Source organism: Hemiscyllium ocellatum, chromosome 4 (assembly GCF_020745735.1).
Source record: "Hemiscyllium ocellatum isolate sHemOce1 chromosome 4, sHemOce1.pat.X.cur, whole genome shotgun sequence".
In the NCBI taxonomy this organism is placed as follows: domain Eukaryota; kingdom Metazoa; phylum Chordata; class Chondrichthyes; order Orectolobiformes; family Hemiscylliidae; genus Hemiscyllium; species Hemiscyllium ocellatum.
Window position 1 is genome coordinate 80986477 of NC_083404.1, and position 13179 is coordinate 80999655.

General features: G+C 38.2%; 1 protein-coding gene across 8 annotated transcripts in view; it reads right to left on the reverse strand.

The window, feature by feature from the left end:
* The window catches only part of spidr (scaffold protein involved in DNA repair), a 261755-nt gene that overhangs the window by 129848 nt on the left and 118728 nt on the right, over nucleotides 1-13179 (reverse strand). For 7 of the 8 annotated variants that reach the window (XM_060823482.1, XM_060823487.1, XM_060823481.1 and 4 more), the window contains one exon: nucleotides 11865-12084. The exons of the other annotated variant lie outside the window; for it this stretch is intronic. In XM_060823482.1, coding sequence (XP_060679465.1) covers nucleotides 11865-12084 — 220 coding nt within the window. The remainder of the gene's footprint in view (nucleotides 1-11864; nucleotides 12085-13179) is intronic. 8 annotated transcript variants of the gene reach the window in all.

The window sequence follows — 13179 nt, forward strand, 5'->3', positions numbered from 1 at the left end:
TCCTGGGGATTTATCCACTTTTATGCATTTCAAGACATCCAACACTTCCTCCTCTGTAATATGGACATTTTTCAAGATGTCACCATCTATTTCCCTACATTCTATATCTTCCATGTCCTTTTCCACAGTTAATACTGATGCAAAATATTTGTTTACTATCTCCCTCATCTCCTGCATCTCCACACAAAAGGCCACCTTGCTGATCTTTGAGGGGCCCTATTCTCTCCATTGTCACCGTTTTGTCCTTCATGCATTTGTAAAAATCCTTTGGATTCTCCTTAATTCTATTTGCCAAAGCTATCCCATGTCCCCTTTTTGCCCTCCTGATTTCCCTCTTAAGTATACTCTTACTGCCTTTATACTCTTCCAAGGATTCATTCGATCTATCGTGTCTATATCTGACATATGCTTCCTTCTTTTACTTAACCAACCCTCAATTTCTTTAGTCATCCAGCATTCCCTATACCTATCAGCCTTTCCTTTCACCCTAACAGGAATATACTTTCACTGGACTCTTGTATTATCATTTCTGAAGGCTTTCCATTCCAGCTGTCCTTTTACCTGTGAACATCTGTCCCCAATAAGCTTTTGAAAGTTCTCACCTAATACTGTCAAAATTGGCCTATTTCCAATTTAGAACTTCAACTTTTAGAACTGGTCTATCCTTTTCCATCACGATTTTAAATCTAATAGATTTATGGTCGCTGGCCCCAAAGTGCTCCCCCACTGACAACTCACTCACCTGCCCTGCCTTAGGTAGATTAAGTTTTGCACCTTCTCTAATAGGTACCTCCATACTGAATCTGAAAATTTTCTTGTACACACTTAACACTATGGCAGTGCCAGTCTATGTTTGAAAAGTTAAAATTCTCGACCATAATCACCCTATTATTCTTACAGATAGCTGAGATCTCCTTACAAATCTGTTTCTCAATTTCCCTCTGATTATTAGGTTGTCTATAATACAATCCCAACAAGGTGATCATCTCTTTCTTATTTTTCAGTTCCACCCAAGTAATTACCCTGGATGTATTTCTGGGATTATCCTTCCTCAATACAGCTGTAATGCCATCCCTGATCATAAACAACACTCCCCCTCCTCTCTGGCCTCCCTTCCTATAGCATTAAGCTGCCAGTCCTGTCCATCTCTGAGCCATGTTTCTGTAATTGCTATGATATCCCAGTCCCATGTTCCTAACCATGCCCTGAGTTCATCTGCCTTCCCGGTTAGGCCCCTTGCATTGAAATAAATGCAGTTTAATTTATCAGTCCTACCTTGTTCTCTGCTTTGTCCCTGCCTGCCCTGACTGGTTAACTCGCTTCTGTTCTCAACTGTACCAGTCTCAGATTAATCTCTTTCCTCACTATCTCCCTGAGTTCCCCCCACCCAACCTTACCAGTTTAAATCCTCCCGAGCAGCTCTAGTATATTAGTCCCCTTCCAATTTAGGTGTAATCTGTCCTTGTACAGATCACTTCTACCCCAAAAGAGATTCCAATGATCCAAAAATGTGAATCCTTCTTCCACACACCAGCTCCTCAGCCATGCATTCATCTGCTCTATCCTGCTATTTCTCCCTCCCTAGTGCGTAGCACCAGGAGTAATCCACATATTACTACTCTTGAGGACCTGCTTTTTAAATTCCTGCCTAACCCTCTGTAATCTCCCTTCAGAATCTCAACCTCTCCTCTTCCAATGCCGTTGGTTCCAATGTGGACAATGACCTCCTGCTGGGCCCTCTTCCCCTTGAGAACATTCTGTACCGTCTCTGAGACATCCTTGATCCTGGCACCAGGAAAGCAACACACCATTCTGATTTTTCGCTGCTGGCCACAGAGACATCTGCCTGTACTTCGGACTAGAGAGTCCCCTAACACAATTGATCTCTTGGAAGCCAACGTACCCCTCGTTGCATTCGAGCCAGTCTCAAGACCAGAAACTTGGCTGTTCATGCTACCTTCACCTGAGAATCCATCTCCCCCTCCATTTTCCAAAACAGCATACTTGTTTGAAATGGGGATAGTCACAGAAAACTCCTGTGTTAACTGCCTACCTCTCTTACCTTTCCTGGGGTTAGCCCATCTATGTGACTGTATCTGACTTTTCCCCCTTCCTATAACTGCCATCCATCACGTCCCCTTGCTCTTGTAAATTCCTCATTGCCTGCACCCGTCTCTCCAATCAATTCATTTGATCTAATGGAATTTGCAACCAATGGCATTATTGCTGATATAATCTGCAGTAACCCGTAAACTCTCCTTAAACTCCCACATCCGACAAGAAAAGCATATCACTCTACTAAAGGCCAATTTTGCTCCTTTACAATCTACAGACCCAGAAAATAACATCATCTTATTTCTCGACAAAACACTGCTCCAGGTTAAATTAATAGCTATGGCTTATATTTTGGACATATCTCAAAAAACATATAATCAAGCAAGAACCCATTCTACTCACATCTGCAGAAATTTTGTAGGCCACACTTAAAATATCCACTTATCTGTGCTCTGCCCTCTCTCAAACAGGTTCCTCCAAGATTAGTTGTGAATTTCACTGTTTGTTAATTTTCCCAAATGCACTCCGCTGTCCAGGATACATGAATTCAAACAGCAAAGGCAGTAACTATGCAGGTCCACCGCTGTATCAGTTTCTCTCTCTCTCTCTCCTGCACTGACTTCACCATGTGCTTCCTTTGTCTGTACCTCTCCCTTTTAGAATTGCTGTTGTTTTGACTTTTTTTGTTCTCCAAAGTTCCAAAACAATGCAACAGCATATAAAACAGTAATTGCTGCTCCTGGAATTCGAAGAAATCACCTCCTACACCGAATATACCTCAAAAAAGGAGCAGCCTATGCCCGTCAACATTAGCTCGATGGTCATCATTAGAATAGTTTTAAATTCCACATTTATTAACTGAATTCAAATTTTACCATTTGTCATGTTGAGTGACAACACCATTGCATCCTTCTGAATGAAATCATATCTGAAGTACTATGTACAATTTTGACCTCCTTATTTAAACAAGTATATGGAAGCATAAGAGATAGTTCAGCGAAGGCTCATCAAAACATTTCCAGGAAGAACGGCTTATATTATCAAGGAAGGTTAAATAGGTTTGGACTTTATACAGTGGACTTTAGAAGAAATGAGAGGTGATCACAATGATACACGCAAGATCCTGAAGAAACGCCGCAGGGCAGATCCGAAACGAATGGTTATCGTTTTATACAAAGCCTGAACTAGAGACATTGTTCAAGAATAAGTGTTCTCACTTTTAAGACCAAAGTAAGAGAAACGTTATTTCTCAGAGGGTTCTTAGTCTGTGGAATTCTTTTCCCCAGTAATCAGTGTTATTGATACGATTCACTGTGTCGTTGAATTTGTTCAAGGCTTAGGTAGATCTTTGATAGACAAGGAGTCAATAGTTATAGGGTACAGAAAGGAAGTGCAGTTGAGACTACAGCTAAATTAGCCACGATCTTATTGAACTTCGCTGTTTTCATATTTAACTGCTCAAGTGCAGAGGTTATAAATTACTGCCTGTTTCCCAGTTGTAAGGGCAAGAACATTGGCCACTTACAACTGTTATTACTATGTAGGGTCATGTTGGAAATATTCAGCAAGTAGGCTGCATCTGGGAGGAAAATAAAGTTGGTGTTTCAGGTTGAGAACACCTTTTACAAAAATTCTAACTCCAAACCCAGCAGTGGGTTAAAATACGTTAGCATGAGGTGAAATACAGAAACATGAAGGCTACTTGGAATATTAATGTTTGAAAAATAAGTGTCAGAACTATGATGAGCCTTTTATGTTTCTGCATTCGTCAGGTCCTAATTTTCTTCCCATTCAAGCTTACTGGCAGGTAATCAGCTAGCAAGTGCAGAAGCAGAAATTCCCAGCCAACATCAAACATATTATATTCATTATTTAACCATTACCTATTTAATATCTTGGCAATGAAAAATTAAGACAGTAAAGAGTGGGCGGCACAGTGGCATAGTGGTTAGCACTGCTGCCTCACAGCACCAGAGACCTGGGTTCAGTTCCCACCTCAGGTGACTGACTGTGTGGAGTTTCTCTCCACAGTGGCTTTCTCATCATCTAAATATTGACAGCTTTTTCTTTTTTTCTATCGATATAACTAATTATTGTCTGGTGATAAGAAAAAATGTCACCTCTAAACCAACGTCTTGTGGAGGTAGCCTAGGACTATCTGAGACCAGTCACTTCCAGTATCTAAGGGTGCAAGGCGACCATGCCAGCCATTCAGCTTTCGACCTCATGTCTCAAAGACGGAATATGGGAGATTTGAAATTCACCTAAGATTTCTCACTACTACAAAGTGTAGCTATAGATTTTAAAAGTAGTTGTACAACCCTATATTGGGTTGGATTTTTTGAGCAGTGGCCATTTCTTGCAGGCTGCCACTCCAACCCTTCTTTCATTTTTAAGAAGGGAGCTTTACATTTCTGAAAAAAAAATTTATTCGGGGCTCCCTCAATTCAGGACCACATGTCCATACCATCCGTTCTTTCATCAGAACTGTCTGGACGGCAAACCACACTTCCACTAAATATCAGTCAGCTGCCATGTTCTGAAATTTAAAGATCCCGCCAGCTGCTATCAAGGAGAAAGTATATATACAAATGTGATGTTAGGGTGCTGGAGGGTAGAGTGCAGGATATGTAGTGGGGAATTGAGTGCCCAGTAAATAGGATGCCAGATGGGTAGGAAGCAAAGTGCCAAGTGGATAGGATGACAAGTGGGAAGGGAACAAGGTGCAAGTGGGTCAGAAAGTAAATGGTACAGCAAGTTTAGCATAGTTCCTACTCTTGTTTCTTATTGTGTTTTCTTTTAATTTGCAACTTCCTTGAAAACTAAAATCTATTTTGACTGAAATAAGTAAATATAAGTTTAGCATGCTAATAGTTGCATCAGTTGTTAGTTCAATTACGACATAGCATTTAATCTTTAGTTTAACTTTTTCATTTCAAGATAAAGATCAATGGAAGTAAATGTTCCTTAGGATTAAAAGAATGTCATTCAACCCATTCAGTTTTCTTTTACTGGAATCTTAAGCTCCACAAAGCAGTCTCATTGATGAGCTATGAATTCTCTTGGCTTTGGTACAATAAAGCATGGTCTAACAAACTGAACTCTACTAACTTTTAACTCACATTCACAACAACAAAAAACATGAAATCTATGAATGTAGTTTCAAAAAAAAGTGACAACAGCCATAAAAATAATTATCCCCATTAACAACGTATGTTTACTTTTAACAACTAATAACAACACAGCTGTTTCCACTTGGCTGCTATTTAAAACAAACTGGAAATGGGATTTTTTTTCCCCCCATTTGCTGTAAGCCACCTGACTACTGCCAGGAACTGGAATGCAAAACATTCCCTGGAGTAACTACTGACGTCAGCAGCACATTCCAAAATTGGCAGTCACTGCTGTCTGGAAATTCCAGCCTTCAGTACTTGCAGTTCTCAGTCAAAGCACCCCAGCCTACTATCAGGCAGAATCCAAGAGCGAGATCATCACATATATTCAGCATTAATTTAATACAATAAATATGATCTGAATATCCTTTAATACTAGATCAAAGTCCACAGTTTTATAAACTTCCAACAATGCTTTTAATTTTGACTATCAAAAATAAACTTTACACAAGGCAAATCTAGAACATTAAGCATTTTCTTCTCTAATCGAGTGCAAGCAAACTAGCTCACACAGGAGGGCCTACAACCAACTGTGGCACCCCACTATCGGTAAAGCTGATATCAGTGAATTCAGCAGTGATCAAATTGCAAACCATTTTGCTGTAGTTTTGCTACTAGCTGACAAAAATGTGCATTTTGATCCAGCATAAAGATGTTCAAATCACATGCACACAGGATTTATTGAATCCAATCAATGTGATGGAAGCAATGATGTATCCTTTAAAATTTAACCAAACAGGAAGTGAACCATTTTGCTACCCTTCATCTATGTTTGCAGATCACTAACTCAAAATATCAGAAATGCACTAAATTTGCAGTTATAATCAAAAAAGATGTAGATACAGTGAAGGGGGTCCAACAAAAATTTGAAGATGATATAGATCTGAGAGACTATACTCATTAGAAAAAAAATGGAACAAGCTAGAACTGATTTCTCTAGCAAAAAGGATAATGGGGTTTTCTTAATAAAGGTCTCAAAAATTCAGAAGTTAATCAGAGAAGACAATTCCACTTGTGAAGGAAATTCCAAAACTAGGTTTCAGAAAGTGAGAATGAAACAGATGACCTTTTAAAGGTTCACCAACCTGACACGTTAACTCTGCTTCTCTCCCTACAGATGCTAGCAGACCTGGAAAGTGTTTTCAGCATTTTCTGTTTTTATTTCAGATTTCAATATTAGTTCATAAAGACAGAGTAGTCCTTAATAAACCAAATAAAGAATTCAGGAAAGGCTATTTTACAGAAAATAGTTAGAATGTTGAACTTGTCACTGAATCAAAATAAATAAAATTTGCACAGAAAGCAGAGAAAGAAAGGAGTAGAAAAATCAATAGATGGAATTAGACAAATTAAGTTTGGAAGGAAGTAGAGCAAAATAATCATTAGGGACTAGTTTATGTCCTGTAAATTCTATATTTAAACCACAGAAAGAACTATAATCCCTTAACAAGCTGTCAAAAGTCGAGCAGAAGTCCTTCAGAATGCACTACCACGCATTCCAACTTCATAATTGAATGAACTCTGCACTAGCACACTAACAATCTTTTGAACATTCTAAAATAAACACAAAGCAAACAACATTCCAATAGTCGTCAATGTTTGAAGCCAGTTCCTGACTCCTGGACCAATCTTACAGAATTCACTCAAAATGAAATGTGAACAACTGATATTTCAGAAAAAGATGCTTTTGAGTGTTCTTATTACCTTGCTCCTGTTGAACTATAATATGCAGCTTCACAACAACATACATACAGGACAACTAAGTTGAATAGGAACATAAACTGGTGGAGGAATGTCCATCTCTAGCTGACACATTTTGTACATGAAAGATATACTGTGAACCTCATTCTGTTCCTCTGGAACAAGTGTGAATTATTATAATTATTCTACAAGAGAGCAATGCAAGAATTACAAATAAGGTGCAAGTACCTGAAGAAATCCTCAAAAATAAGAAAGCAAGCTTTTCCCTTAAATTTGTTATCTACGGAATTAAGGATGTTAGGATGCTGAACATTTTGAGTGATGCTGCATGCTATTTGTTTCAGTGTTGAAAGAGATATGAATTTGGAACTTTAGGAATGAACCATGTATATTACATCAAAAAACAACCAGTTTCAGTCCAGATCCTTGAATCCTCTCCCATGGCATTTGGTTCTCCAACAGTGACATCTTGAAAAGACCAGTCCCCTTTTGCCTCAGCAAATGTTACACTGTCTTCAGCTGTTTTAGACTTATTCTTTACTCTTTATTCTTGCTGAGCGCATAAACTCTCATTCTTCTCTTCAAAACATTTTTTGACTAATCACCTGGCCATCTTCCCAACATTCACTCCTTTTATTTATTTTCTCTTTACCCCCCTGCAAGTGCATTGGGATATTTCCAACATGAAAAGCCCCATATAAATTATCTTTTTTGTCAGCATAAAGCTGGTGAGATAACATCTAACCATGACATGGATGGTAACATAACTAATCAGAAAACCATTCATAACACTAACAACGTTTGAATGCAGTTACTGCAAGTTAATACTAAGACCATTAATGGGACTGCATTTATATAGACCATCACTACATTCCTTTCTCTTGATCATGCTTGTCTGCTGTATAGATAAAAGACAGCATGTTTATTGTGAAATAGATAAAAGTAAACAAACTGCAAAGATCTACATTCCAGATAACAGGAACATGAATAGTGGGTTGTTCATACATATATAATGGAAGCTTGACATTGAGTGGCTAAGTATTTCCCTCTCCTCTTGTCATCCAGAACAAGTTATTGCATAGACAGGGAACATGATGTACCATATGTACACTTATGACATAATCAGTTGTTTAATCTTCAAGAATATTTGCCTGAATCATCAGCGGACTCACCCATCTTGATGGAATGAATAGAATTTCCTAAGCTTTAGTCTGGACAAGCATGATGGAAACATTCTTCTTTTGCAAAAATTAAAATATATAAAACTAAGCAATGTACTAGATTATCAACTTACTGGATGGAGTGAAAACCCAAGGAAGAATTCAACAAGCTTCATTAGGCCCTTATATTGCCAACAATGGCAAATATTTCTGCGTGCTCACTATTATTTTTTAAATCAACTCATTAAATGAAATAAACTTGATTAGAGGATGATATAACTCATTTACATGAATAAAATCTGAATGATTTAATAATTTAAATTGAGAGTAACATATAGTCAAGCAGGAATTTAGGGCTAAAAATATTGAAGCAGGTGGATTAAACATATGACTTAATTTAAAGGAGGAGTAATGTTATTAAGGTATCAGCAAATAATTTGTTATTGTAATATTGACACTACATATTTATAAAAAACACTTCCACATTGTTTTTTGTCCCATATTCTTTTCACTATATCCTAGTCTATTTTAAGAGCTTTAGTTTGATTGCATTGCAAGTCCATTATGATAGCACATGATAACTTATCTAAAATGTTGCTTTTTTTTTTAAACTGGTGCTTTCCTAACAATCTAATTTTGTTAAAATAAAGTTTTAAAATAATGTGATCATTCTGTCATCAATGTTTTGTTCTTTCTATCACTTTTTTTGTCATAATTTCATGTTAAATTTACATTCAGTAATTCCTATGCTACATTTAAGACAGTAGCTAACTTCATGTGAGGTGACAATGCAGTAGTTTAGAAATTGAACTGCGCAGCTTCATGTTTTGGAGTATTAAATGGTCTGGAATACAGTAAGCAGGACACATTTATTTTGAACCCTATGTGCACTACATGCCACAAATCAAAAACTAGGGCAACACCAGAATTAAGCTTTCAACTCCTTGCATATCTTCAAAGTAGTCAACATCTGTTTAAAGCTCTCCTCACAATACTGAGCTCCCCTGAATAGGGACGGTATACAGCTAACTGCATTCAGGAAAACTATGTCTGCACAGAGTCTCATGTGAAGAATATACTTACTAACTACTAAGTAAGGGTATGTGAGATTAGATTAGATTGCAGTGTGGAAACAAGCCCTTCAGCCTAAGTCCACACTGACCCTCTGAACAGCAATCCACTCTCCTCTGACTAATTCACCTAACGCTATGGGCAATTTAACATGGCCAATTCACCTGACCTGCACATCTTTGGACTGTGGGAGGAAACCGGAGTATCCGGAGGAAACCCACGCAGACACAGGGAGAATGTGCAAACTCCACACAGTCACCTAAGGCTGGAATTGAAGCTGGAACCCTGGTGCTGTGAGGCAGCAGTGCTAACCACTGAGCCACAGTGCCACCCCAATAATTAGTGACTTTGTTTTTAGCATGTCATAAATATATGACGTGAACAAGCCTTCTGAAATTTGGTTCCTGTTTGTTTAACATTTGTTTTGAAAAGAATGTGACAAGTCAAAAATCAGTACATAAGCAAAGGAGATGTTGATTACTCTGGTGAGCACAGGAAAAACAAGCTAGACATTCAAACAATCCCAGACATGAATAAAATATTATGATACAAATCAAATTTTACTTATTCAGTTTTGTAAATCAGTGAAGTAAAAATCTTGCTTCTGCCAGTTACTGTGCAAATATAGCTGCACCAAGCCATTGCAATATCTGAATGTCTAATTTTGGGACAATGGGGATAAAGCACAGCAGGTTAGGCAGCATCTCAGGAATAGAGAATTCGACGTTTCGAGCATAAGCCTATTCCTGATGAAGGGCTTATGCTCGAAACGTCGAATTCTCTATTCCTGAGATGCTGCCTAACCTGCTGTGCTTTGACCAGCAACACATTTGCAGCTGTGATCTCCAGCATCTGCAGACCTCATTTTTTACACAATGGGGATAAAAACATGGCCTTGACTTACTAATTATGGGACATGATATGTAAATCATTTGGGTATGGTGAATCTTTCTATAGTACAGCAGAGGATTTTGTTTCTTTTGTGGTTAGGCTTGAATTCTAACACAAGAGAATATTTATATTTACTCTCCATCAAGCCTTACATTTGTGGGAAATCAGTGGTTCAGACTTGCATATCCTACCCTCAGCTTCAGAAGTTGGATATTTTTTGAGGTCCAATTCATATTAGTGCCACGCTCAATAGCAACATGCCTTCAACTAAATGCACTTACTTTTCCCTTAATATTGATATTGATATTGATAGATTGCTCATGATACTCAAAACACATTTCATTCATAGCCTGCTCAGTGATCTAGATGACTGCACTGACTGAGTAATGACCGCTTTCATGCAATTCCCAGAGTTTGTGATGGAAGTTGTCCTCTGTCTCAACTTTAAGTCATCTCGCATTATATTACTCCAACTTTTATGCACAAAGAGATAGATTTTATCATTTTTCTTTCTCAAGTCATTCTGAATAATTACTTTTCTGATACAATTACAAATTTCCCTGGAATAGAAAGCTGAAGATTCAGGATAGACTCAAACCCTCGAAGTCATCTACTCTACAAATCAATTATTTATGAGTGAGAGTGAAGTTAAATTGTAGTAAGTCATTATTAATAACAAGCATTTTAATATTGATGGTAACTTTCTATAATTTAAAAGCAGCTAACTATACTGAGGGAGCTGGCAAATACACACCCTAAGATAACTTAAGTCACAAGTGAACCGCTAAAAAGCTGCTTTGGTTTAGGAGCTGAAGTTTGTTCCTTTACAACGGTCACTTGTGGATGCAAAGATTGTGTCCCTTCCTCGGAGTTGGGATACCCAGGATCAATTTACACCAGCTCCAGCTATGTGTAATAGCATCTCTGCGCAGGTTGATATAGAAAATATTTGTTCCTTTACCTGTGAGCTGCACGGTGGCACAGTGGTTAGCACTGCTGCCTGAGACCCGGGTTCAATTCCCGACTCAGGCGACTGACTGTGTGGAGTTTGCACGGTCTCCCCGTGTCTGCATGGGTTTCCTCCGGGTGCTCCGGTTTCCTCCCACAGACCCGCAGGTGAATTGGCCAAGCTAAATTGTCCGTAGTGTTAGGTAAGGGGTAAATCTAGGGGTATGGGTGGGTTGCGCTTCGGCGGGTCGGTGTGGACTTGTTGGGCCGAAGGGCCTGTTTCCACACTGTAAGTAATCTAATCTAAAAAAAACTCTTGTGGTATAGTCGTGCCAGTACTTCTGGACCGGAAGGCACCAGGTTCAAATCCTATTGGATCCACAGATGTGTGATAACACCTGTGGCAGACTGATTTGAAAATATCTGTTCCTTTACCTATCAATATACTGCATGTGAATGGACACATATAACCTTTGGCAAAAATACTGCCAATTTTTTAAAAATTATTTTAATAAACTACAGTATTCAAAAATGAATCATATGCATGGTAACTGTTCCAACTAAATAGAACACAGTAAGATACCAGGGTAGTGTAACTCAAGAGCAATATTTCAATAAAACCTTGACTATTCAATTATCAAGATAGACAATAACTTGAAGCACACCAGTTCTCAACTCTGGCATTTTTTTGCATTGTAACATTTATTGTTTAGTTACAAGGTTGCTTTATTTGAAAATAATCTTGATTTGAGCTTTAATAATATTTTATAAAATATACATTACGATTAGTTTATTTAAAAGGAATATTCTGTTCAAGAAATAATTGAACCAAGTTGCATTTGTAAAAAGTTATAAAAGCACTCACCATGGTGGGTAGATGCGAACAGAATTGCCTGCACAGATCCCAAGGTGTAATGCTGTTTCTCTTGTGAATAAAACCTTTAGTGGTGTTTTACTGGAGCATGCATCATTTTCAATAGCATGGTCTGTGGATGTTCCCCTCAATGGCTGACACGAAGCTATAAACATTGAACATTCTTCATGCAAATCCAAAACTTTCACCGTCAAAATATCATCTTGCCTACCTGCAAAGAGATTGATTGGGATATTCAATAGTTGAGGGCACATCACTGTTGAGTACAATCAATAGTTGAGGGCCCATCACTGATCCCTGTGGGAAAGTTAGTCAAATGCTGCCATTCAGAGCACCTGTTCATGATCCTTGCTCTGTGTATCCTTGATATTGATAGATTGCTCATGATACTTAATCCAAGTCAATAATCTTCCTCCAATTCCAGGACATTGAACCATACCCAACTGTTCCTTACAAGGGATGGCAGTGAATGCCTTCAGGAGGTTCATAAAATAATACTGAAAAAAAAATGCCCTCTTCAGTTGTTTAGTTACCTCTTCAATAAAAAAAAATCAGTATTTCAGTTCTGAAGAACAGTAACTGGACCTGAAATGTGAACTCTGATTTCTCTTCATAGATGCTGTTAGACCTGCTGACATTTTCCAGCAATTGCTGGTTTTGCTTTTGACTTCCAGCACTCCCAGTCCTTTTGATTATTTTATTTACACAATCAGGATTATGAGACATGACCTAGACTTTATAAATAAACCCATGCTGATGCCTTTTGATCAACTGGAACCTTTTAAGTGTTCAGTGACTCTATTCTGCACTATATACTAGTAATTTCCTGACAATAACTAACTGGTCTACTGAACTCTAGTTTCCTTCTCTCATCTTTCTTAAACAGTGGGTGACATGCATTATTTGCCTATCCAAAAACAGAGCTGTATCCTCACTCACTAAGTTTAGAGAGATACATAGAAACATATAGAGATACATAGAGAGAGAGTGGAATCGGTGATGGAAGAGCTGCTTGTCAAGCAGATTGGCAGGCAGTTTTCTGATATGGGATTTCTTGCAAGTCAGGGATAGAAGTCCTATCTCTAATCAATTAGTGCTCACTGAGCTGTTAAATGACTACAGGCAAGCCTGTAACAATAGTAATGTATACACTGGTTAAACATACGAATTATGAGCACTTGGGCCTCTTGAGCCTGCTCCATATGGTCATGGCTGATCTGATCATTCCACATTCTCACTTACCCTATCGACATCTGCCTTAAAATCATTCAAAGGCTCTGCTGTCACCATCTTTTGAGGAAGAGCA